Source organism: Mustela lutreola, chromosome 4 (assembly GCF_030435805.1).
Source record: "Mustela lutreola isolate mMusLut2 chromosome 4, mMusLut2.pri, whole genome shotgun sequence".
NCBI lineage: Eukaryota > Metazoa > Chordata > Mammalia > Carnivora > Mustelidae > Mustela > Mustela lutreola.
In genome coordinates, this window is record NC_081293.1 from 130,752,468 (window position 1) to 130,779,042 (window position 26,575).

General features: G+C 35.4%; 1 protein-coding gene across 3 annotated transcripts in view; it reads left to right on the plus strand.

The window, feature by feature from the left end:
* ANKIB1 (ankyrin repeat and IBR domain containing 1) overlaps nt 1–26,575 on the plus strand; it is a 148,760-nt gene that overhangs the window by 74,889 nt on the left and 47,296 nt on the right. For all 3 annotated transcript variants that reach the window (XM_059171088.1, XM_059171091.1, XM_059171089.1), the window contains exons 4-7: nt 3,651–3,833; nt 14,515–14,632; nt 21,109–21,317; nt 22,886–22,974. In XM_059171088.1, coding sequence (XP_059027071.1) covers nt 3,651–3,833; nt 14,515–14,632; nt 21,109–21,317; nt 22,886–22,974 — 599 coding nt within the window. The remainder of the gene's footprint in view (nt 1–3,650; nt 3,834–14,514; nt 14,633–21,108; nt 21,318–22,885; nt 22,975–26,575) is intronic.

A 26,575-nucleotide genomic window follows, 5' to 3' on the forward strand; every position in this document is an offset into this window, starting at 1 on the left:
TGATTTTCAACTAGAACAGACTTTGGCAGTCATCTTGTTTTGTAACATCTTTTCTTAGGATTATATAAGCCTCATTTTCTAGATGGACCTGTGCAAATAGAGACTTAAAGAAGTTAATTGATTTGTGCAGAGTCCAGCTATTTAGATGATGGATCAAAGGAGTGGGAAGGGATTTGTCTTGCAGACTAGGGGGCTGCCCTACTACCCTTCTTCCTCTGAGATTATAAAGAGAAAGGAAGGCAAAATAAATGAAGAAGTGTTGAGATAGTGATAATTGGATGTTTCTTTTAAGCTAGAACATTTTATGTACCACTGAGTGTGCAAGAGAGGCTTAAAGTCACATTTGAATAAAGTATTCAGTTCTCTTTGCTTTAAGAGTGAGGAAATTGATACTTAGTTATAATGCTTTGGTTGAAGCATTTAAAAAAAAAAAACTATCTCTTCAGAACCAGATATAAGTCCCTTATTATATAAAAGCAGAACACTTGACTTTTGTAGCATCAGTTTCACTAATATCCCTACCTAATACATCTTTCACTTACTGATGTTCCCAACTTCATGCCCCAAATATCAGCAAGCTGAAATACTTTTTTAAAGTACTGCTCCATTGTCAAGCAGTACTACTGTTACTCAGCTTCTGTGCCAGAAGTACACAATGCTGGTTTTCCCTGCCAAAGCAAATGCTGCAAATATGGACCCTGTGGGTCATCACCAGTTAGGAGTTTTTCCTCCAAGTGCCAGTTGCAGCAATGAGACACAGGTCGTTGTAGTTCCCTCACCTCCACTCCAGTCATTTGAGGACCCCTTTCAAAGACAGATTATTAGAAGGCCAGAAATCTCTCCCAAGTTGCATATATGTTCAGCAGTGACTTTTCAGCAATGACTTTTCGCATACCCATTTTTTTTTAATGCCAAAGAATGCAGTCTGCACTCCAGCGTATCCTCCTAAGAAGGTTCCCCTTACCAATGTTCTAGAATACCACAGCCTCTTAAATTTTGTTGTCTTTCCTAAAGAATGGAGCATTAAGGTAAAGATGATTTATCTTGTTTGCTGATATTTAGAATCTCTCCTATGGCAGTATCTGTTGTAAAGGAAATCAAATCATGGCTTTGAAATCTTTACCAGTATGCATTTCAGAAATCATTTTCTACTACTCTGAATAAAGAACCAGAAAATAAAGTCAGCTCTCCTAATTTCATAGTGGTCAGAAGCAAATAGTTAATTCTCTGCTAGGATTAGATAAGCTGTGGAGCAAGCAGAATGGCTAAAAACAGGTAATAGACTCTGCTGTAGGTATGGTAAGTCTGTGGACTTTCTTCAAGTTCCCAGTACTGACTATGTTAGTTCATATAAACATATCCTTTTCAACAGCAACATAGGTAGTATTCTAGGGTCAGTGCTTATCAAAAATTTTTTAAAGATTTTATTCCTTTATTTGAGAGAGAGAGAGAGCAGGAGTGAAGGACAGAGGGAGAGGGAGAAGCGGACTCACCGCTGAGCAGGGAGCCCAACACGGGCTAATCCCAGGACCCTGAGATCACAACCTGAGCCAAAGACAGACACTTAACCCCCTAACCCCTCAAATTTTTATATGCATAAGAATCTCTTGGACATCAGAATCAGATTCTGATTCAGAAGCCTGGAGTGGGAGGGAGGGGTGTGGATGATTATGCTGAGATTCAGCGTTTCTAACAAACTCCCAGGTAGTACTACTGATCTCCAGACCACACTTTGACTAGAGAGGTTCTTCAACTAGAACAGTTAATAGCAGTTAATATGACCTTGCCTTTCGGCTCTAGAATGTGGCTGCAATAGTGGCTGATTAGAGCGATGCCTAGCATACATTTTTTGTAAAGAGCCAGATATAAAGAGTAAATATTTTGCGCTTTGTGGCCACAAGCCATATTCTTCTTGATTTGTTTCTGTGTTTGCTTTTATAATTTAAAAAAATTTTTTTTTTTTTTTTTTACCCTGAGATATACCCTCAGCCTTGACCAAGAAGCTGAAGTGATATCCATTGGGCTTGTCAAATTAGCCCATGGCTTTCAGGCCTGACAGATAGAAGTCCCTTATTTCATCAGGCCTCTTGGAATGACTATCAAAGAATCATAAGGATTCCAGTTCCAAAAGCAATAAAGGAACTTTATAAGAAGATCTCTGTGTTTGTTGGAGGGAGGGAGATAAAATTATATGGAAGAAAATTTTTATTTGATGACATAAAACGTGAAAACTGAAGCTACTCATATTTAGATCATAAGTAAAATCCGGGTAGAACTTGACCGTGGACAAGGATGCATTTGACTTCTTTTAATTTATGTGATAGCAAGCTATTCTGTGTGGCAGAACAATAGCCAGTTATGGTTATAAGAAATTGGTCAAACTTCTGTGTGAATCTCAGATCTTCTGCTTAATAGGTGGGTAACTTTGACCAAGTTACTTAACTTCTCTGAGACATCATACTGTCCCTGGGGCTGTTTATAAATAAGAATATGTACTTGAAATACTTAACATAGTGTTTGGAACTTAAAAGACACTAAATGGTGGCTGCTACTATGTTATTGTGGTCATGACTGAATTCTATAAAAGAATCAGCTCCATGACTAATTGTCGCACTATTCTTTAAGGTAGATTATGTCCTAGATTGTCATCCTCATGGCATTTATGTCCTTCCTAATAATGTCTCTGCAGACATAATGGGGAAATTTGAACCAATAGCCTTTAGTAACAACATATTTAACTTTGCAAAACTATTGGAAACCTCAGTAGTAAACAAGACAAGTAACTCTTCCATGTTTTGTTTTGTTTTTACTCTTTCATGTATTTTTAAGGTGAGATTTCTTTGGGCAAAATCCCACCTTTAAAAATTGAAAGATTGTTTGATACAGTATCTTCCCAACTTGGTTATCAGTGCTTATTCTCATCACTTACTTTGAGGACTATTGGAAACAGTTTTGCTTCAGTGATTTTTGTCTTCCTAATTTCAGTTCAGTGATAGACTGGATAATGAGGATATAAATGAAAACTTTTGTCCGTCATGTCAGGCATTCAGTTATTAGTGGTTAAAGTAACAGTATTGCCAGTGTTCTTGTTTAAGAAAATTTATAGAGGGGCGCCTGGGTGGCTCAGTGGGTTAAAGCCGCTGCCTTCGGCTCGGGTCATGATCCCAGGGTCCTGGGATCGAGCCCCGCATCGGGCTCTCTGCTCAGTAGAGAGCCTGCATCCTCCTCTCTCTCTGCCTGCCTCTCTGCCTACTTGTGATCTTTGTCTGTCAAATAAATAAATAAAATCTAAAAAAAAAAAATTATAGAAATTTATATGATCTAAAGCATTGAGTAACCATAAAATGCTTTTATTTTTAAGTAAAACTTTATTTTTTTTAATTGGGTGGAATGTTTGAATTTCTTTTTAAAGTTTAATAAATTGGCTTTTGTTGTTACTGTTTTTAATCAAAGGAAATCACCCTAATACCAATAAATAAGAATTACCATCTTAAAATCAGAAGCTACTCGTATATAAATAACTTTTATTATTCTAAGTACATACTTTATGTTTTTGGTGTGTTTCATTATATAGTTATTTTTTCAAATATGTAGCATAAAATAACTTGTTTAAATCTGTGGTTGCAAGTTTTTGAAAATATCTCTTTTAGCTTTTAGTAAAACATGGAGGAGATTTATTTGCCGAGAATGAAAATAAAGATACTCCTTGTGATTGTGCTGAAAAGCAACACCACAAAGATTTGGCTCTCAATCTGGAATCACAAATGGTGTTCTCACGAGATCCCGAAGCTGAAGAAATAGAAGCTGAATATGCTGCATTAGACAAACGAGAGGTACAATTCTGTTTTGTTTTATTTTTAAATTAAAAAATATATGGATTTTTTTCTTTTCATAAGTTCTAATTTTATTATATGGTGATTTTATACTATTTTATTTTTCTACTTTAAAATCCAATTCATGTGGTCTTCTTCACCATCATCTACATGGCCATGATTATGAAACTACATGTAGAAAACCTGGAAGTGGCAACTGTGCTCTAACATATGTAAATATGCTTACTTATATTTATTTATTTTAAAGATATATTTATTTGAAAGGGTAGGGTAGGAGGGTAGGAGGAGGGACAGAGGGAGAGAGAAATTCCAGTAGACTCCGCGCTGAGCATAGCACCCCACACAGGGCTCAGTCTTACAACTCCAAGATCAGACCTGAGCCGAAACCAAGAGTTAGACGCTAAAGAGCCACCCAGGCACCCGTGCTTACTTACATTTCAGTAGAGAGGCTGATGTGTAATGTGAAGCCCTGACCATTCGCACTGTTCTAAAACTGCAGACCTCCTGTTCCTCAATCCTTCTCTGTTTTCTGGAGTGTTCTTAATAAACATGCTTAGGTAACTTTTATGGTAAAAAACAAAAACAAAACCTTTTCTCCATTGACCACTCTTTCCTAGCCCTGCCCCTCTTCCCCTTCAGTGGTAGCCCCATATCTCTGATCTTCTGAGAAAAACAAAATTTAAGAGCTGTCTATACATAACCAACTTCCTCACCTTCCATTCACTCTTCAGCCCTTTGCAGTGTGACTTTCTTCCCTTCTGTTGTGATGAAGGTGCATTTGTCGTGGACATCAAAAGTCATCATGTTGCCAAATCCAGTAGGTATTTCTCTCTCTTCACCTTACTTGAATTCTTCGGCAGCACTTGACACAATTGACCATTCCCTTCTTAGGAAAACATTGTTCCCTTAGCTTCAGGAGCATTGTTCTTTGGTTTCCTTTAAGTCTTTCTTGTTTCAATAAATATTACCTCCATCCACTGAGTTGCTAAGGCATAAATGGGCAAGCATTCTCAATTCCTCATTTCTTCTTATGCCCAAACAGTCTGGGAATCTTGTCAGTTTTACCTCCAAAAGTGTAATCTGAATCCATTTACTCTTCCTGGTCTCTACTCATGCTGTCCAAGGCCCTCTCCATCTGAGTTTCCTAACTGGCCTCCTTCCTTCTATTTTGATCCCCTTAGAATCCATTTTGTACCCATTTTGTACATTTTTAAACTTAAATTAGATCATATAAATCTCTTCTAAATTACTTAGTAGCTTTTCAATGTACTTAGAATAAAATCCAAACTGTTTGCTCAGATATAGGACCTTATATAGTCTTACCACTACTTACCTTTCCAACATTACCTCAAAGCTTTCTCCCCAACACACTTTGCTCTAATTATAATACCTAGACTATACTGAGGCTTTTGCATTTGCTGTTTTCTTCTATCAGAAATCTCCCAGTTTTTCTCTTGGATGGCTCAGTAGTTCTTCAGAGAAGCCATCTTGGGCTATTTTTTCACAAATAGGTCCTTCTCCTTCCATTATTCTTTACCATAATACCCTATTTTTATAACACTCATTCATGCTGTAGTTATTTTGTTTATGTATTTACTTGTTTTTTACTTTTCTTTCCTATTAGATTGTCTGCTCCATGAGGGCCAGCATTATAACTGCCTTAATCAACAGAGTATTTTTATTGTTTGACACAGTGTACATCCATAGAAGTATTAAGTAAATTATAAGACACAATACATTTTTTCCTCCCAAAATTATTCTGGTTCCTCCATGTTCAATGCCAGCTTGATTCTAAAAGGACTTATACTAACTATTGTTTCTGTGTATTCAGAAAAATAATTATATTGTTTGGGGTTTTTCCCCATGAATTCTCAACAGTTTTTGAGCTTCTGTACTCTCCAGATTGTTAAAGGAACTGAGCTTCTTGGAATTCAGAAATTTGTGGGGGGGGGGGTTGTTTTATTTATTTGTTTGTTTGTTTGTTTGACAGAGAGCAAGAGAGCCCAAGCAGGGGACTAGAAGAGAGGGAGGGAGAGGGAAAAGCAGGCTCCCCGCCAAGCAGGTAGCCCAATGCAGGGCTCAATCCTAGGACCCTGGGATCATTACCTGAGCCGAAGGCAGATGCTTAACCATCTGAGCCACCCAGATACCCCCAGAAATGTATATTTCTTTACCCTTTTTGTTTCCTAGGTTATTTTGTGGGAATGCTTATTCAGATTAAGTATACAGAGGAAGAGAGGATGATGTCCTAAGTACTTTCACATGGTTGTTGAATCTACATTGTAATGGTGAATAACAGTTATGCCCCTTTCTTTTTTTAAGTGAGGAAGATAAATCAGAAAATAGCTGAATAATGTACCAGGATCAAAGTGAGCTAAACCTGATTCTTCTGACTTCTCTATTTGCTATACTGCCTATCTTTTTATGCTCTATCATCTTGAGTCAGGCATAGAAACTATTACTGTAGGGTGCCTGGGTGACTCAGTTGGTTAAGCAACTGCCTTCGACTCAGGTCATGTTGAAGTCCCACATTGGGCTCCCAGCTCCATGGGAAGTCTGCTTCTCCCTCTGACCTTCTCCCCTTTCATGCTCTCTCACTTTCTCTCTCTCAAATACATAAAATCTTTAAAAAAATTAAAAAAAAGAAACTATTACTGTAATATAAAATAATTTAGTCAGAAGGCAACATTTGAACAATAATCTAGAAATAATGTGACATGATTAAATTGAAAGACATTTATGAGTATATTCAGGCTATTATATCAAAGATACTATCTTATAAGTAAATCAGAAAATAATAGTAATCATTATCAATCGATTTAAGATCTAAATGATCTTAATATAACTATAATAGACTATTAAGTTAAAAGTTACAGAACAGTTTGATACTAATTATAAAGAAAAGACTAGTATGTATTGAGAGAAGAGTGAAGTATACTAAAGTGGTAATTATGGATAATGGATAATAATGGATATTTTATGGATTAATGGATAATCTTTTTACCATTATTATTTTTTGTTTTTACCGTTATTATTTTTTCTGTTTACACACATTTCTTAAAATCTATGTCTATTTATGCTAAAAAAAATTTTTTAAATTTCCTCCTTTCTTACTCTACCCCACAGTGGGAAGTTTCTTGTGTGTGCTACCAGACTTAAGCAAACATATGTGATACAGAATTTTTAATGCAAAAGTAGGGTCATATAGTAAGTATATTGAGTATTTTTTAATTTTTTTTTAATTGAAGTATAGTTGACACACAGTGTTATACTAGTTTCAGTTGTACAGCATGGTGATCAGCAAGTTTATATGTTATGCTGTGCTCACCACAAATATTCGGTCACCATAAATTGCTATAATATGTCACTACACAACTCTGTCACAGTACCATTGACTTGATTTCCTATGCTATATCTCTTACTCCTGTGACTTATTTATTCCGTAACTGGAAGCCTTATTTCTCCAACTCCCCTTCATCCATTTTGCCCACCACCCACCTCTGACCATCCCTCCCTCTAGCAACCATTAATCCTCTGTATTTATGTGTCTGTTTCTGCTTTTTGGTTTTTTTTGTTTATTCATTTGGGGTTTTTTTTGGATTCCCCATATAAGGGATATCATATGATATTTGTCTTTCTCTGACTTATTTCCCTTAGCATAATACCCTTTAGGTCCATCAAAGTTGTTATAAATTGCAAGATCTCACCTTTTTATTTTAACAGCTGAATAATATTCTATCAGGTATGTGTAGGGACACCACATTTTACCCATTCATCTATCAATGTGCGTTTAGATTGCTCCCGTATCTTGGCTATTACAAATAATGATATAGTAAACATAAGGGTACATATATCTTTTCAAATTAATGTTTTTGAATTCTTTAGGTAAATAATCCAATAGTGGAATTACTAGGTCATATGGTATTTTTGCTTTTAATTTTTTGAGGAGTCTCCATCCTGTTTTCCACAGTGGCTGCATCAGTTTACATTCTCACAAATAGTATGTGAGGGTTCCTTTTTCTCCACATCCTTGCCAACTCTAAAATAGTTTTTCAACTTAACAATACATCATGAACATCTTTCCTAAGTCAGAACATATAATCTACGTATTTTAACCATTTACTTATTAATTTAGATATTTTTTGTTACTAAAAACAAGACTAAAGTGAATATTTATCTACTTGTTACATATTTATCTTTATCCAGTTGTGTCATTCTTGTGGTTTAAAACATGGATCTGGGGCGCCTGGGTGGCTCAGTCATTAAGCACCTGCCTGCAGCTCAGGTCGTGATCCCAGGGTCTTGGGATCAGGTACCGCATCTGGCTCCCTGCGTAGCAGGAAACCTGCTTCTCCTTCCACTCCCCCTGCTTGTATTCCCTCTCTCAGTGTGTCTTTCTCTGTCAAATAAATAAATAAAATCTTAAAAAAAAAAAAAAAAGGATCTGAAATCACACTGACTGGATTCATATCTTACCCCCATGACTGACTACTGTATGACCTTGAGGAGTTTATTCAGTCTCTCTGCTTCGATTTCTTCTTCCTTAAAATGGAGATCATAATGGTCCCTGCTTTGTAGAGTTGTAGTGATCCTTAAATGAGATATAATATATGTAAATACTTGGAACAGTACCTGAGTCATTATATGTGTTATTTAAATGTATGCTGTTTTAATCATGATCATTTTATCATTGTTACTGCATGTATCTACACATTTTGAAAGTATATTCCCTATAAATTTGTAGAAATTGGTTTGATGGATCATGAAATATATACATGTTATGGTTTAATAGATGCTGTTAAACTGTCCTAAAAGATTATATCAAATTATTTTCTTCTAGTAGCATATTAGAGAATATGAAAGAGTGTTAAATATTAATATGAAGGAATTTCCTCACATTTCTGCTAGCCTTAGATATTATCAATGTTTTTAATTTTTGCTAGTTTAGGTAAGTGGTACCTATTTGAATTTATTCGGTTATTCTGTAATTTATTGTTTATTTGCTTTTTTCCCTATGGATTGTTTGTATTTTCTTAATGCTTTCCAGGAAAACTTTATTTTTCTTTATCCCAAGTTTTTTACTTAGAATATTCAGATATAAATTTTTCTTCCTCTGTGGCTTCTGAATTTGTGTTTAGGTTAATATTATAATCATATGCCCCTATATTTGTCCTAGTTTTATAGTTTTGTTTTTAATCTATATTAGATTATTTTTGTCTCTTATTTCATAATGTAAAAAACAATACTTTTGTAACTACTTGTACACAAATGCTTATAGCAGCACTGTTCACAATAACTAAAAGTTGGAGATGACCCAAATCTCTATGGAGATGACCCAAATCTCTATCAACAAATGTGGATAAATAAAATGTGTGGTAAACATACACGATGGTATATTAATCATAAAAAGGAAAGAAGTACTAACATGCTACAATAAGGGTCAATCTCAGAAACATTGTGCTATGAGGAGAAGGCAGACAGAAAAAGTCCGATGTTAAATAACTCCATTTATAGAAAATATCCAGAATAGGTAAATCCATAGAGACAGAAAGTACACTAGTGTTTGCCAGTGTCAGGGAAGAGGAAGGACTAGGGAGAGACTAATATTAATGGGTATGGAGTTTTATTTTGGGATGTTAAGAATGTTTAGGAATTAAATGCATGTGGTGGTTATACAACATTGTTGAACTGAATTGTACATTTTAAAATTGAGGATTTTTTAAAGACTTTATTTATTTGGAAGAGAGAAAGGGAAAGCACAAGTTGGGGTGGGGAGAGAGAGGCAGACTCCCCACTGGTCAGGGAGCCCAACATGGGGATCTCTTTCAGGACCTTGAGTTTATGACCTGAGCTGAAGGTAGATGCTTAAATGACTGAGCCACCCAGGTATCCCTAAAATTGTTATTTTTAAGTAAGGTGTGTTTTATAGCAATTTAAAAAATAAAACCAAAAACAACTCTTTCTTTAAAATTCATTTTGTACTTTCTGCTTTGACTCTGATTAATTTTTGGATTATTCTCTCTCTGCTAATAGTTTTACATAGTCTGCTATGTAATTGTATTAAACTACATAATTTTAGGTAGTTTAATATTTTATTTATTTATTTGAGAGAGAGAATGAGTGAGGAGAAGGTCAGAGGGAGAAGTAGACTCCCCATGGAGCTGGGAGCCCAATGCGGGACTCAATCCTGCGACTCCGGGATCTTGACCTGAGCTTAAGGCAGTCACTTAACCAACTGAGCCACCCAGGCGCCCATAATTAGGTGGTTTAAAAGGTGTTTATTTTAGCTAAGTTTCTCAATTCAGTTAATGATCTGGACACTGTATAGTATTTTATATCTATAATTTCTTCTTGATAGATTTTAATTAAGTTTCCCTTCAGATTAGTTTATAAATGGATAAAATCTATTTCTTCACCCACCATTCAGTGAAACTCTGAGTGACTAACCACTCTGCCAGACACTTTTAGGAGCTTGAAGATACAGTGAGGAACAAAGATAAGGTCCTGTCCTCTAGGTGCTTATGTACTGGCATCAATATAGAAGCACACAAATAAGGTTAAAAAAAGTAAATAAACACAATTTGTGAGAGTGGTAACTGCCATGAGGAAATAAAAACAAGATGGTTTGTTGGAGTGATGGCTGGGAAGAGTGTATTTAATTTACATAAACCTGTAAGGACGGAAAAGAGAAACTGGTGAGTTTTGGACCTAGTTAGGGGTCAGGCTCTATAGTAGACTGTGTGACTATATGTGGGTAAATGGAGGGAAAACGGAACAATATGTTGTTATGAAAGCCATCTAACAAATTTCCCCTGCCGCTTCTCTCTGAGTCAATAACTCAGGAAGGCTCAGGCTCTTTTTCTTTCAGGAAACCCATATGGTGGACATTGCCTTAGCTGGCTTCTCTGGTTAGCAGGTTTAGCCTACCGTGCAAGAGCAGCTGCCTTCCTCTTAGATCAAAGTACAGATCAGGGTAGACCAGGCCTTAATTCCAGGGGAGGACAGATGAGTAAGAAGAGAAGAAATGGAAACAAAGGGAAGAGTCTGAGAATCCTAGACATTCTACCTGTTCTTTCCCCTCTCTCCTCCTGGCTAAGCTCATGGATCAGCTAATGAGAGATACTAAGAAGAATTGGAAATATTCTTTGTTCCCTGGGTTCCTTTCACATCTTCTAAAATTTTAACAATTACTAATACATTTGGGTATGTAAGTACCCATTTTTCATTTTTTAACAATAAGTATGTTTTACCTATATAATTGGGGAAAGCTGTTTTCATTGTGAAAAGAAATAAATTCTTTCATGAATACTTTGTTGTAGTCTTCTCTGAAACAGTTTTTGAAGATATTGTCACTTTATACATGATAGCCAAAGGGGTACAGTTTGTATGTTGGCCTCTTTCACATTTTTTCAGTGGTATTTTGGTAGCAGAAGAAAGCACTAGTGCAAAAGAGGTACTTTTATTTGCTCTTACCTTTTTAAATTAGTTTCCTTGTTCTTTCTCTGTATCAGTACCTGATTTGAAGGTTAATACTACATTGTGTTTAATTTGAAAATAGAAGCAGTTTATCTTTCCAGCAAGAAAGAGAAAGGCACCTTCATTTTAATCGTTCTTGCAGAAGAGAAGGCTAGTGCCCACTTGGGACTGAGCAATGTATTGAAATGCTTCACATGACCTAATTACAGTTTTGTTGCAGAGATTCAGAGTGAATATGTTACGTGTTCATGAAAGCAATATGTCTTTCTGTTTCAAGAACTATTTTTCTTCCATTGTAACCTAAATTTAAAACTGAATTTTTTTAGATTGTTTTATATTCTCTCTTTTTAAACATACCTAAGATCAAATCTCATTTGGCTCACATAAATAAAGTAGAATGGTAGCCAATCTAAAAAAGAGCATTTAGATTGGGTGTTATATGGGAGTGCTGAATCACTATATTGTACACCTGAAACTAGTATTACACTCTATGTCAACTAATTCAAATAAAAACCTAAAAAATTGGGGCGCCTGGGTGGCTCAGTGGATTAAGCCGCTGCCTTCGGCTCAGGTCATGATCTCAGTGTCCTGGGATCGAGCCCCGCATCGGGCTCTTTGCTCAGCGGGAGCCTGCTTCTCTCTCTCTCTCTCTGCCTGACTCTCCGCCTACTTGTGATTTCTCTCTCTGTCAAATAAATAATAAATAAAATCTTTAAAAAAAAAAAAAAAACCTAAAAAATTAAAAATTAAAAAAATAAAAAGAATATTTAGGAAATAATACAAGGAAGTATACAGTTGCCACCACTAGGAATGTCAAGAAATACCCATTCTTGTTGCTGAGGCAGAAGAGGTATCTGGAATCCCAAGTCGAAACTTGGAACATGTTTTTTAGAAGTAACGTTTTACATAATGTGTAAGTTATCTACTGGAGTGAATACTATAACTTTAACCATAAAAGGATTTCTTAGATTTTTGCAGGGGAAAGTGTGATTCATAAATTAGCTGAAAAGCAAACTGTATATGATGATTTGGGGATTATAAGGGTTAAGAAATTTATCATGTCAAGTGAGAAAAATTATCCCTGTTGAATAGAATCTCAGTCATATGTGGTTAAATAAGAATTGGTGAAAGGAGGGTGCCTGAGTGGCTCAGTTGTTAAGCCTCCAACTCTTTGTTTTGGCTCAGGGTGCATGGAATTGAGCCCCACTCCCTTCCTCATTGGGCTCCCCATTCAGTGGGAAATCTGCTCTGCCTTCCTCTCCTGCCCCTTCCCCCATGTGTGCGCTCTCTCTCTCTCTCAAATCTTTAAAAAAAAAAGAGAGAATTGGGGAAATGGTTTTCACAAATACCCCCCCCCAAAGTGAAGCAAGAAATAAAGATAGTAGCTTATTCTAAAAATATCTGTAAGTCAACTAAAACGGATGAGATTTGCTAATTGCCCAGAGGTCTCTGAAGATTGTGATATGGCTGCTACAGGACAGCCTCAATTCTTAGGAATTTCAACTGCTTTTGTCTTTGGCCTTTAGTCTGTGCTTACTGTAGTAAACTGATTACAACTGTTTAAAGGAATTGAAGTAGACAATATATCGATGTTAATAGCACAATATTGAGTAAAAATAAAAGGAAATTGCCTAAGTTACGTTATAATGTTATGACAACCATACAACAAATTCATGATAGGCATTTCCATAGGCAATGATAGGGAGAATTAGGGAAATGTAATGGGGAAAACATATTACAGATTATTTTAGGTTTTACATTATCCTGTCCTTGTCCCCGTGGTCTGTTACCTGCAGTCAATTGCAAGCCAGAAGCAAATGATCTTCCTTCTGACACATCCTCAGAAGGTCGGTAGTAGCCTAATACTATATCATAATGCCTGTGTTATTCACCTCACTTGATCTCATCACACAGGCATTTTACCACTCATTTCATCACAAGAAGGGTGAACACAGTCCAGTAAGATATTTTGAGAGAGAGAAACCACGTTCATACAACAATTACAGTATATTATAATTGTTTTATTATTGTTGTTAATCTCTTACTGTGCTTAATTCATAAACTTTATCATAAGTATGTATGTATAGGGAAAAACTACATATGTAGGGTTCAGTACTATCGATGTTTTCAGGGATCCATGATGGAGAGTATTGAGACGCACATTCCCCAATGAATGAGAGTGGAGGGGAAATTGCTCCATAAAATTTTGCTTCTTGTGTTTCATTTTGTTTTACAAAGGACTTGAAACAAGTATAGCAAAAATGTTAACAGTCTGAATAGTGAAACACTGTTTTTATGTTTTCTTTTAAAAGCAAAGATAAAAGATTACAAAAGAATAAAAAACTTGAGATGATATAGTACCTATATAAAGAAGACTATATAGTACCTATATAAAGGACATTAACAAATACTTGAATAAACAGAGGTAATATGTTTATGACTAAGAATTCTGAATAGTATAGCAAAGTCACATCTCCCCAGGTTAATTAGGAAGTATCATATAATCCCATTAATAATCCACATTGGATCTTAGTAAGTGTATATGTTTGGTGATTCAGTGGTTAAACTCAGTGAATATATGTATTTACATATATATTTACATATATAATTGATTTATAAAAGGCAGACTGGATAAAAATACTTGAGAACTTTACTCATGATTATTGCTCAGTGGGGTGGTATTACAGGTTTTTATTTCTAATTATTTTTTTGGATTACCCAAATTTTTAAAAATTATAAAGTAAGATCATCTTTATAGTATGGTGCCTTTATCTTTTTTTTTAAGAATTTTATTTATTTATTTGACAGAGAGAGATCACAAGTAGGCAGAGAGGCAGGCAGAGAGAGAGAGAGAGGAGGAAGCAGGCTCCCTGCTGAGCAGAGAGCCAGCCGCGGGACTCGATCCCAGGACCCTGAGACCACGACCTGAGTCGAAGGCAGCAGCTTAACCCACTGAGCCACCCAGGTGCCCCTGGTGCCTTTATTTTAGAATAAGAAGATCGCATGAGCCTTAGTATCCCATTTTCATAGCTTGTGTAAGATTTGTGAAACAGTAGTTTGAGATTCTTGATGATGAAAAGGCCCACAGAGCCTTTTTAACTTCAGTAATCAAACTGAAACAGGAAGATTGAATTAAATGATTATCACATATATGTGTTTATAAGAGTATAACAGCCAGTTTAACTTGATTTTCTTCTTTTCAAAGCCATATGAAGGATTACGGCCTCAGGACCTTCGTAGATTGAAAGATATGCTTATTGTGGAGACAGCAGACATGCTTCAGGCTCCACTGTTTACTGCTGAAGCTTTACTTCGAGCTCATGGTAATGAAAAATGTCTTGTGCTTCTGTACATAAATGCCTTTTGAAACTTCTGAGTTAAAATACAGCTATTTTACTATATCAGTATAAAACAAAATGGTTTGTTAAACAAGCCTAAGTTGTTTTTTGTGTAGTGGTTACTGTAGTACGTACCCAGCATACTTAGAACATTCCATATTTTGGAGTACAAAGTGGCTATAAATCATAGAGGAGAAATGGGAAGTTTGTGTTTTAAAAACCAGGCTACTAAATCAGCTTATGGATTGTCTAATTTTAGAAATGTGCCTGATTTGAGCAGGGTTGAAGGTTGGAATCCATAGTCCTAGTCCTAGTTTTAACATTAATTTTTACTAAAGTCAGTTAAACACCTAACAGTTGTAGTATTAGTACTGTCAGTTACATTTATTTTATATAAAAGCTGTTTCTCACTGTGAAATGTACAAAGAGAAGTTATGGAGTCAACACAAAAATATACAACCCTTTTTAAATTTGTTTGTTTTGTTTTGTTTTAGGGTTTTTTGTTGTTGCTATTTAAAGGACATTACCAACTTTACTCAGGAAAAATACTCAGTTTTAAGTTCTCTGTGATACTTAAGGCAGCCATTCTGATTGTTGTCACATGCTGAGTTGGACCCCATCATTGCACAGTTTATATTGGATATTTTGGTTGGTTTCAAAGATACTTTTTTTCTGATTTAAAAATTATTTTGAAAAAGAGAATGGTGAATGGCTCTTCTGCCTGTCTTACCGGTCTGTTTGAACTATAAATTTGTATCATCAAAACCAAAATAGAATGTCAATTTCCAAAATTTTTTATGTAATTTTTTGATCAGAAGAAAATTTAAAATTCTCTATTTCATCATCCTTTGGTCATCACTGTGAATAATTTGATATATAACTTTCTAGAATCCCTACGTTCAATATTGATATTTCCTAGGGTTCTGTACTTGAGATTATTCCCACTTTATATACCAGTGGCTTATAAATTTTAGTATAAATGAGGATTACCTGAGAAACTAAACAGAGATTCCTAAACTGTTTTCAAGTCTAAGTCATTAGGTGAGGGTGAGGCTTAAAATACATGTTGTAAAGATGCCTCCCAAGTGGGCAGACATTTATCTAACGAAACTGAAGCTTTCAAAAACCACCCAAATAATAAAGAGTGTATCTGCAGCCTGACTTTAGTAAAGTATTTGAGGTTGGGCTTCTAAATGTCTGTTTAACATTTTTTTTTCTTCAATCTAAGGATGTCCACACCTAAACTCCTCTTTTTTCCCACTATCTTGATACACAAGCATCACATTCATCAAATTACACTGCCAGAAATGTGAAAGTCGTAGTTTACTCCTCCAAACCTGTTACATTTGGCCACAGTCTCATCATTTCTCTTCTTAAGTGTCTCTCATCTTCCCTTCTCCCCACCCCCGACTCCTTCTCTAGGTCTTTCCATTCCCACTGCCACTGACTTAAATTCAGGCTGTCATTCGTTTCCATCTAAATCATAGTCTGCTGAGTCCTGGTCTCCAGTGTTGTCATTCTTCTTTCATCCTATTAATTTTTCATATTGCCATTAGACTGTTCTTTTAAAATGCACATTTGAGCATTTCACTCCCTTGCTGAAAAACTCTTCACTAGCTCTCCATGGACTTAAAACCATCCAAACCCTTTAGTAGACCTTCATGACCCAGATTTGTTTACCTGGTCTGTCATATCCCCATTTCTCTACTTACCCACTCTTGCTTTTCCTTAGTAACCATGTCTTCCAGGAAACCTTTCCGCTTATGTGTTCCCAAGTCTGAACCAAGACCTTCCTGTCTGTTCCTACTACATCCTGTGTCATACAGTTAAAGTACAATTTTATAGTAATCTCCTCATTTGCTTTTCTTCTAGATTAACCTGTGAGCTCTTAGAGGGTAGCTTTTAATGTTTTTTGTTTCCATAGTACCTGACATACACTAAGCTCTCAGAAAATGGTTATAGAATGAATAATACATAATAAATAATATACCTGAAGTGTTATTTTTATATATGTTACTCCTGTACATATTTCATTGCCCAGAATTCAGTGACTTGGCTACAAGCAACAGTTCTACACTGGAGCATTTTGTGTACTTATAACCATTTCTGCCACAGGTATCTGCAGTCACCTAGATAATGTATCATAACTCTGAGTTACAATTTATAGAGAATCTAAGTTATGTAGAGTATCATGGCTCAGGTTACAGTATATAGAGAATCGAAGCCTAACCTTACGAAAAATTTTTAAAAGGAACATTTTTATCTCTATTTGTTTACATTGTGTCATCAAGTATTATTAAATGATCAACTCCAGGGGCACCTGGGTGACTCAGTTTGTTAAATGTCCAACTCTTGTTGTCAGCTCAGGTATGATCTCAGGGTTGTAAGATCGAGCCCCACATCAGGGGGGCTCCATGCTGAGCATGGAGCCTGCTTTAGATTAATTCTCTCTCTCCCTCTGCCCCTCCCCCCCAAAAAATGGGGTAAAAATTTTTACCCCATTGATAGTTTCCTAAGTTACTTCTTTTACATAATAAGGATCAGTTCTAATAAGGTGACAATCTAATTGAATTTTCTTATTTGGTGTTATTTATTCTGTGATAACTTTTTTGATAACTTAGTAGTCTACATTTCCCTGTTTAGGCATAAAATAGAGGCTGGCAGGTTTTCAAATGGACATCTCTTCTGTATTGTTTGTGTAATACCAGTAACAGTGACATTTGATAATCAAATAAGATTTACAGAGATAACTGATGTTAGTGAATAAAATAGTGCACAGAACTATAATTTATACTAATTGCTCTCGGAGTCAGAATAGCCTCTGTTTCAGAGCTATTGAACTGAATGAACTATTTGGAAGATTTATAGGTTATATCCTGGGTAACATTCACTCAGCTTTACACAGGAAAGTAGATTTGAGTATTATAGTATCTGTTGTCAAATTTAGTCCCAAGGTAATGAAGTTGATCTAGATTAAGCAGAAGACAGAAATGTTTGGCAGTATTTACTATGCAGTAATTGAATTTTAAGGAAAACTCTCTTAGGAATACAGAGGTCATTCTCTGAGTATTTCTTCAGTAATACAAGTAACTTATAGTTGAATGCTACCTAATAAGAAAATAAGTAAAACTTTAAAAATACAAGATGAAGGGCAATTTGCTTATGGTTAGAATTAACTTATATTGAGTATTTTTTAAGCTCCCTTGAAGACTCGTCATCTTCTCCAGGCAACAAAGCGTCAGTGGTCTGCATCTTCTCACTCTCCTCTCTTCCTAGGAAATGATACCTTCTTTGAAGGTTTCTGTAGGTGTAGACTTCTTCCTCTGGACTAGATGTCTTTTCTTAGCTATACAGCCTTGAATATAGCTACCTATTTTTAAGCATCTCTAGGATATCTCAAAAACACCTTAAACTCACCATGTCTAAAACTAAAATCATGCTCTTCCCACTTGTATCTGATTGTCTGGTATTCCTTATTTACATAGATGGCACCAACCAATAAATAGGTAAACCTGGGACCCCAACTTTGATATATCCTGTCCTTCTGACTCTGTGTCCTATTGTCACCAAATTGTCACTTTCACCTTCCATGTGTTAAACTCTTCTCTTTCTCTTTATGTCCTCTACAACCACCCACCTAGCTCTAGCTTCCCTCATCTCTCACTTACACTACCCACTACCATCCTCTTTGGACTGTCTTCCCTCTATTCCTGCCCTGTCCAGTTTCTTTGTTGTAGCTGGAATTGTCTTTTCAAATCTGATTGTGACAGCCTGTCCTTCCTTACACCAAGCTCAGCTTCTCAGTGACTTCCCATCACTCTTGAACTCATGATGAAAAATGTTATTAAAAAGTCCTGCCTGGGGGTGCCTAGGTGGCTCAGTGGATTAAAGCCTCTGCCTTTGGCTCGGGTCATGATCCCAGGGTCCTGGGATCGGGCCCCATGTCGGGCTCTCTGCTCAGCGGGGAGCCTGCTTCACCCTCTCTCTCTCTGCCTGCCTCTCTGCCTACTTATGATCTCTGTCAAATAAATAAATAAAATATATTTTTAAAAAGTTCTGCCTGATCTAGTCCCTGACCCTCTTCTCAGCCTCTTCTCATATAGTGCCCTCCCTCTGCTCCCCATGCTACAGTTTCATTGAACTTTCATTTCACAAGGATGCCATCTTCCCTCCTACCACAGGGACTTTGAACATGCTGTGAACTACCAGTCTACAATGTCTTTTCCCCTCCCTTTTACTACTTAACTCCCACTCACCTTTCAGTTGTCCGCTTCAAGCTACTTCCCCAGAGTCACCTTCTCTGAGTGGTATTCTCTACCTGTCCTTCATGTGGGCATTCTGACAGTGATGATTCTTTTACTTAATGTCTTTGTCCTTTCATGAAGGCAGGAATCCTGACTGATTTTTCCTCCCTTTGTATCCCTATTACCCGACACAGTGCATGGCACATAAAAGACATTCAGTAATTATTTGCTAAGTGAATGATGTGATAGAATCCAAGCAGAAGTTGTGCTGAAAAATATTCATAATATATAAGACTAAAATTTAGCATATTTAATATCTGTTTATAGAAATTATAGTAGTACTTTTTTTCCTTTATTAAAAAGTGACATAGTGGATACTTTTGAAAAATAATCTTACTGTTCTAAGAAAAGTAATTTTAACTTTTTAAGTAAGTAATAACCTGTCAAAACACTAACATCCATGTAGCAACATTTCCTGGAAGGCACCCATGCAGTTTTTTTCCCTTGTTGGATTTTTCTTCCTCTTTGTGATCTGACAGACCCCTTTTCCAATCTTATTTTCCATCTTTTCAAATGACAACATAGTATGCTATTATTTTACAGGAGTGCTTACATCTCTTCCTTATACTTCTGTCCCCTGTTCATATGGTTTACACAGCTGGAAATACACTTGATGTATCTGTATTGCATCTCTAAATCATAATTATCCTGCTAAACCACCAAATAACACTGATATAATATGGTTGAGAAAAGTCTTGCTTAGAACATTTCCATAGCTTTTTGTATTAGAGCTGTAAAATTGTATAGAATGGGCCTATGTTGAATAGTTGGCTCTATACTACTCTTGACACCATATTTCATTGTGCTACAGTGGAAAGAAAACAGGTTTTAGAATCACAGAAATTGGTTTCAAATCCCTCTCTATCTGTGTGAGCCTATCAAGGTTATATCATTTCTCTGAGTCCTCACTTCTTCACCTGAATGATGATTGAGATGTTTTTTGGGAATAATTTGTGTAAAACAACAAAATAATTAGATTTATTATTTTTATTATTTTTAATGCCTCTGAACGTTATAACAACATGATTCACTGGACTTTAAAAAAATGTTCATAGTAGGAAGATCATCTTTTTTAGTTAAGTCAGATGTGAATTCAATACAAAATGTATACCTGATATGCTAAAACTTTACAACCATAATCCCTTCAGAAGTTTCTTCTGCTTTCAAGCTGTTGATCAAATAATTTTTGGACTCATTGGCATTTTGACGTGTTTATAGCAAGCAACATAATCATTTTACAACTTGACATCAGTGAAACCAATTGCAAATTTTACAAATTTTCCTGAAAAGAGTAAAATGGCTAAGTCAAATCTATGCCATGAAAAATTTAGTAACTTCCAGAAGTGATATGCAAGGAAACTCCTTTGTATAAATCTTTTTTTTTTTTTAAAGATTTTATTTATTTATTTGACAGACAGAGATCACAAGTAGGCAGAGAGGCAGGCAGGCAGAGAGAGAGGAGGATACAGGCTCTCCGCTGAGCAGAGAGCCCGATGTGGGGCTCAATCCCAGGACCATGAAATCATGACCTGAGCCGAAGGCAGAGGCTTTAACCCACTGAGCCACCCAAGTGCCCCGTTTATATAAATCTTATTTTTATTTTAAGATTTTATTTACTTATTTGACAGACACAAGTAGGCAGAGAGGCAGGCAAAGAGAGAGAAAGAGACAGGAGGAAACCTCTTTGTTATTAGTAGAAATGACTGGAAATTTTGACAGGATAGTTAGATATTGACATAGTTGTAAGCCACAGTAAATTCTATTTAAAAATATTTGGGGTTTGGGGCACCTAGGTAACTCAGTCAGTTAAGCGTCCAACTCTTAATCTCAGCTAAGGTCTCAATCTCAGCATCATGAGTTCAAGGCATATGTTAGGTGCCACACTGGGCATAAAGCCTACTTTAAGTAAATAAATAAAAATAAATAAAAAATAAATATAGATTTACTTACTGATTAGTAAGTATAATATACCTAGATATTCATTTGTAATTATTAATTTGATATAATTTTCCTTCCTTTAGATGGCTTATAGCTCTTTAATTCATCCTCACTTTATTTTGTTATTTTTGTTATTTTGTTTATTTTGTTATTATGAGATTCTTAAAACATCACCACATTTCCAATTTTTGAGAGATATCTATTCTATTCTTCTCAAAGACTGGGACAGGGAGAAATTACTTGAAGCTTGGATGTCCAACCCAGAGAACTGCTGCCAACGATCAGGTGTTCAGATGCCAACTCCACCGCCAAGTGGATATAATGCCTGGGACACACTCCCTTCCCCAAGAACTCCAAGGACTACACGTTCTTCTGTCACCTCTCCAGATGAAATAAGTTTGTCTCCTGGAGATTTGGACACCAGTTTGGTATGGTTCAGTATTCAGTGTACTTCCCATAGATTTGTGTTTAGTCTTTTCTCTTTTAAATTATTTAATATTGTTTCATGGAAGGGGCACCTGGGTGGCTCAGTCATTTAAGCACCCGACTCTTGGTTTTCACTCAGGTTACAGTCTTAGGACTGAGATTGATCCCCATGTTCCCCCGTGTCTGGCTCCATACTGGGCTTGAAGCCTGCATAAGATTCACTCCCTCTCCCTTCCGTCTGCCCCTCCCCCATCCCTATGCTTTCATTGTCCCTCTCTCTCTCTTCCTCTCTCTCTCTCAATATGCAATAAATAAATAAATAAATAAATAAATATTTTAAAAATATATATATATATGTGTGTATGTATATATATTCATTCCCCCACCCCCATGGAACCTCTAGCATATTCTTGTAATTGAATCCTGTACCCTTTTTTAAGGGTTCAATTATTTCACCCTTTGGTAAATACTATCACAGAATATTTTTATTATCTCTGAATTATAGATCAAAAAACAAAAGGTTTTCTTTTCTCATTTCAAAACAGTAAACATAAAAGAGTCTGAGAAAGCCATCTAGTACATTTACACTTAAAATCTCTAGGTGCTTAAAGTTTTAAACACACCATACTGAAATATTAAAAGTTGAGTTTGTGATAGGCACTTTAAATTTTAAAAATGAAAAAAAAATTGTATTTTCTTGAAAACACTTCTCATATATTGATAATTATGTATTTGTTTTAGTAAAGCTTTGGAGTGTATCATCTAGATACATTTTGATAATAAATGTTTGTTTTTTATTGAGAAACAGTATTGCCAATTGTCTATATATATATATTTTTTTGCCATTGTCTATATTGTTAATTGGCATAAAAATTGGTATACTGTTATAGGAAATTTTAACGTTTCTTTAATGGTTCATCCCCTCAAAATATGTGATAAAAATGAAAGCATTCTGGGTTTTATCTAGGCCTTCTTGGAAAATAAAATCCTACTTCTATTATTTGCTTCTGTAACATTGGAATGTATCCTTCTAATAAGTCATTGTTTAGAAGATACATAGTTTTGTAACAGGGTTCCTTGGGTAGAAATCCTTAAATTCCTACTCTGAATATCCGGAGTTTTTATCTTGAAAACACAACGTTGCTCTGTTTCTGTAGATTTTCTAGGATGAATATAGGCAAAAGGACATGATATTGAAGTGGTTATTTTGCAGTGGACAGTTTGATCTTGACCTGAATAGATTGTAATGGTTTGTTTCTTGTACTTTTTTTTTCCCCAAATGCATAGTTGCTGATTAATACATAAATTTGGATTTTAAAAGTTTGACTTGTACATTAAACATTTAAGTCCCTTAATAGCTTATAATGAAGTAGGCATGGTATTTGTTATTCAACCAAAAATAGGTACACTGACTTTAACTTCCCTTACAACTTTGAAACACTTAACTTTATAGTTGCTGTGGGTTTTTTACCCACAGTATTTTTACCTTAAACCAATGAGAATAAATAAATATATCATTCTCTGTTCAGAGTATGATTTCATTTAAATCATTGCTCTTCTTCATTTCCAGTGTGACATTTGTATGTGCAGTATTTCTGTATTTGAAGACCCAGTGGATATGCCCTGTGGACATGACTTTTGTAGAGGTTGTTGGGAGTCGTGAGTATATGTGCAGCTTAGTATTTCTTACTGCATGCTAGCACTCTGATTTGGTAATAAAATTGCCTGCTTTAGATATTTAATGATATGGATTATTCATACTGGTTTCATAGTTGCACTGAAATATACTGCACTGATAAGAAAGAATTTTTATCTCATTTTTACCTCTTCACATTTATTCAGTAAAATTTAATTTCATAATTAATATTCTTTAGCTTAATGGAAGGTACTTTTGGAACAAAGCAGGTATATGGAAGTAAGTTTTCTTAGTATTTAATATACATTACATTTAATGTAATATACATGCAAGCCTACACCTAAGTATCAAGAATTAGGGTTTTTTTATATTCTAAGAATTTGAAAGCATTTGTTTTATGCTTTCTCTAAATTTTTTGTAACAAGCAAATAAATAGCCTTTGAAATCTATAAGAATATGTATGTTTAAAATTCCTTCTCAATCAGTTCAAAGGTTGATGTCTCTTCTAGACATGGTTGAGTACAAATGAGAAATTTATTTTGTTTCTTGTGTTTGTCTCTAGTGTTCTTCCCATTATCTTGCTAAGATTTATATTCCCATGCCATCCATTAACTTTGCTGTAATGTTGCACTTTTCAAGAGAGGTTTACAAATAAAATGAAGGAGAAGATCTATGTTAATGAGCGATAGAGTATCATGTTATCTCTGGAGCACATAAATCCACTGACTAATGACCTAAGCAAAGCATGTCATTAGTAATTAAGGAAATCTGGTTTCAAACTATTCTTTTTCATGAAGTACTAGGTACCAAGTGTAGGGAGCTGGGGAATACTGTGTTGGGTGAGAGAACAAGAACCTGAGCAAATTTTCTGTTGTCCTAAACATATAATAACTGACATATAATAAGCTACATAATTGAAATAAATAATAAGCCTTGACATATGTACACACCCAAGAAACATTACCACAATCAAAAATTATCCCGAAAGTTTCCTTATTTCTCCTTAAAATCCTTCCCACACTTCTCTGTCTGCCTCCCTCACCCTCCTACTATTTCCTCCCTCCAATTTTTTAGACAACCACTCATCTTTCTATCATTCTGGTTCATTTTGAGTACATCCTAAACCAGGATATAGGGGAAGATTTCATTTGGAGGGGAGAAATATTACTGCTTCTTAAAAAATCAGAATGAATGAGAGTATCTGGTCATTCTTTTTAAAACATAGACTAGACTTCACTCTGAATCTAATTAGATAAGATCATATCTGTACAGCTGATACAGGTAAACTGATTGCCAAGGGTCAGGTTTACAATCCAAATCTAACTGACCTAGTTGTAGGTACAGAAAATGTTCCACAGATATAGTACTTTATTTAGCTTAAAATTGTTAACTCTGTTGTATTAGGGAGTATTTTCTGGGTTCTACCAAGTTTGCTACTGTTGACGATGGTTTCTGTGTGAAAACTGAGTCTCCCCAAAGGATTTACTTGAAGTTTTTGAACTTCTATTTACCTCCCTCACCAAACTTATGTCCCAGGAACCATTTCCCATACTCATCACAGGCTAGCCATGAGAAGTTTATGGTAAGATTTAAATTTGAAAGCTCTAATGATTATTTTCTGTATTACTTTATCAACCTACCTAGGATTCCCCTTTCATCATCCTGCTAGTAGTTCTTGTCAAATCAAGCAGCAAGAAAACAAATTCCAGGTTGGGTGATTTATACATTAAACCATTTTTAAATTAATTGCAGTGCTTTCATAGGCATATAGAAAAGAAACTTACCTGTTTAAGAAGCAGGCAAAAAATTTTAAAGGTCCTTAGATAGTTCAGAAACTCTCAATTTACTCTTCCCTACTCCATAATGTCATCAGTGCAGCCAGATGCTTTGAAGCATCTACTCCAAGCGCTTAAATGAAACAGAAATTACTGTTTTCTACCCAACCTAGATTATCCTTCCTGCTACTTATTAGTTGTTGATTTAGGTAAATGGTAACATCCCTGTGCCTCAATTTCCTTATCTCTAAAATGGTGATAATAGTAAGTACATCATAGAGTTATTGTGAGTTTACTGTTAAATGGCTTAATATATGAAAAATGCTTAAAACAAACAGGGCCTGGCACATAGTTACTACTCAATAAATGGTAGTTATTATCCTCTTTCTAAGGATGACTGACCTTATAAGATAAAAACATAGGTAAAATCTGCCCTAGATTTCTGCCAACTTTTTTCCTTGATATGATAAGCTCACTTAATTCATTTTCCAAGAAAGTCTACTATAAACCCAAGTCCAGGAAATCATTATGTGTGGTTACTGTTTCAGATCAAAATAGTTTCCCATGATAAATGCAGATAGGTCTACTTGTAGCTTGAACAATTTCCTAAGTGCTTTTCCTTGAGACAGCCACCATGCTTTGTTTGGTATGCAGCAGTAGAAATTCATTATGTTTACTTCCCAGTTCTTTTCACAAAATGCCCAAAAGATGTGTACTTGTGAGTTAAGATTTAATAAAATAAATAATCAATAAAATGTATTAGTAATTAACCAATAATTCATAATTTATATTACTCTATCAAGGGTATTCTTAAATGAAACTGGCTTTTTTTTTTCTTTCACTGCAAGTGCAAAGCAGTGAAGAATATATATAGTTTTAACATCATTGCCATGATTCATGCAGGTTTTTATTTATTTATTTACTTGCTTGCTTGCTTATTTATTTAAAAAATAAAACAATTTTAATACCATTATGAAAATAGTTTTGACCTCATAAACCCCCTGAAAAGTCTCAGGTCCACAGATCATACTGTGAGAACAGCTCTATAGTATTTCCCTGAACACTTTATCCATCTTTATTTCTGCCAAGTTGTTTTTCTCGATACAGGTAATATTTACCGGTAACTAAGGTACAGAATGCCCTTCTGTTGGTGTATGTCAGAGTTTTGTGAAGTGTGTGTGGTTTTTTAATCATACTGAAAAATAGAGGGTAAGGTTTTAAACATGTTGAATTTTAAATGCACATGAGACATTTAAACAAAAGTACTATGTATGGTCAAGATCTGTAGCTAAGGAGGGAGATCTGGGCTTTAAATTTCAGAATCATTAGCATATAGGTGGTAGTTTAATTTGGGAGTATTTAGATCACCCAGGAAGACTGAATGAAATGAGAAGGGGAAAGTTTTGGCATGAAAACCCCAGAGAACAGTAAAACGTTAAGTGATCAGGAGAATGAAAAGCACTAGTGAAAAAGTTGAGTAAGAAGCAACCAAAGGTAAAAAGAATGCCAGGGGGGATAATAAGTCCTAGAAGCCAGAGAAAAGAGAGAATCTGAAAGAAGGAACTATTTAGCAGTATCTGATGCTCCAGAGAAGTCAGGCCAGAAAAAAACTGAGATGTCTTGAATCCTTGAGCTAATGGGTAGTCTTAATGGCCTGTTGAGAGCTGGCCATTCAGTTTAGAGGTGATAAAAGCCAGAGTGTTGCTGGTTGAGAAGTGAATGGGATAGATTTGAGGAATGACAAATCATTAAACTATTTCGTCAAGAAACTGGTGGGAAAGGAAAGTGGAGCTAAAAAGATCATTTAGTTGAGAAATGTTTGAGCGTAGGAAAAAAACTTGAGTGTATT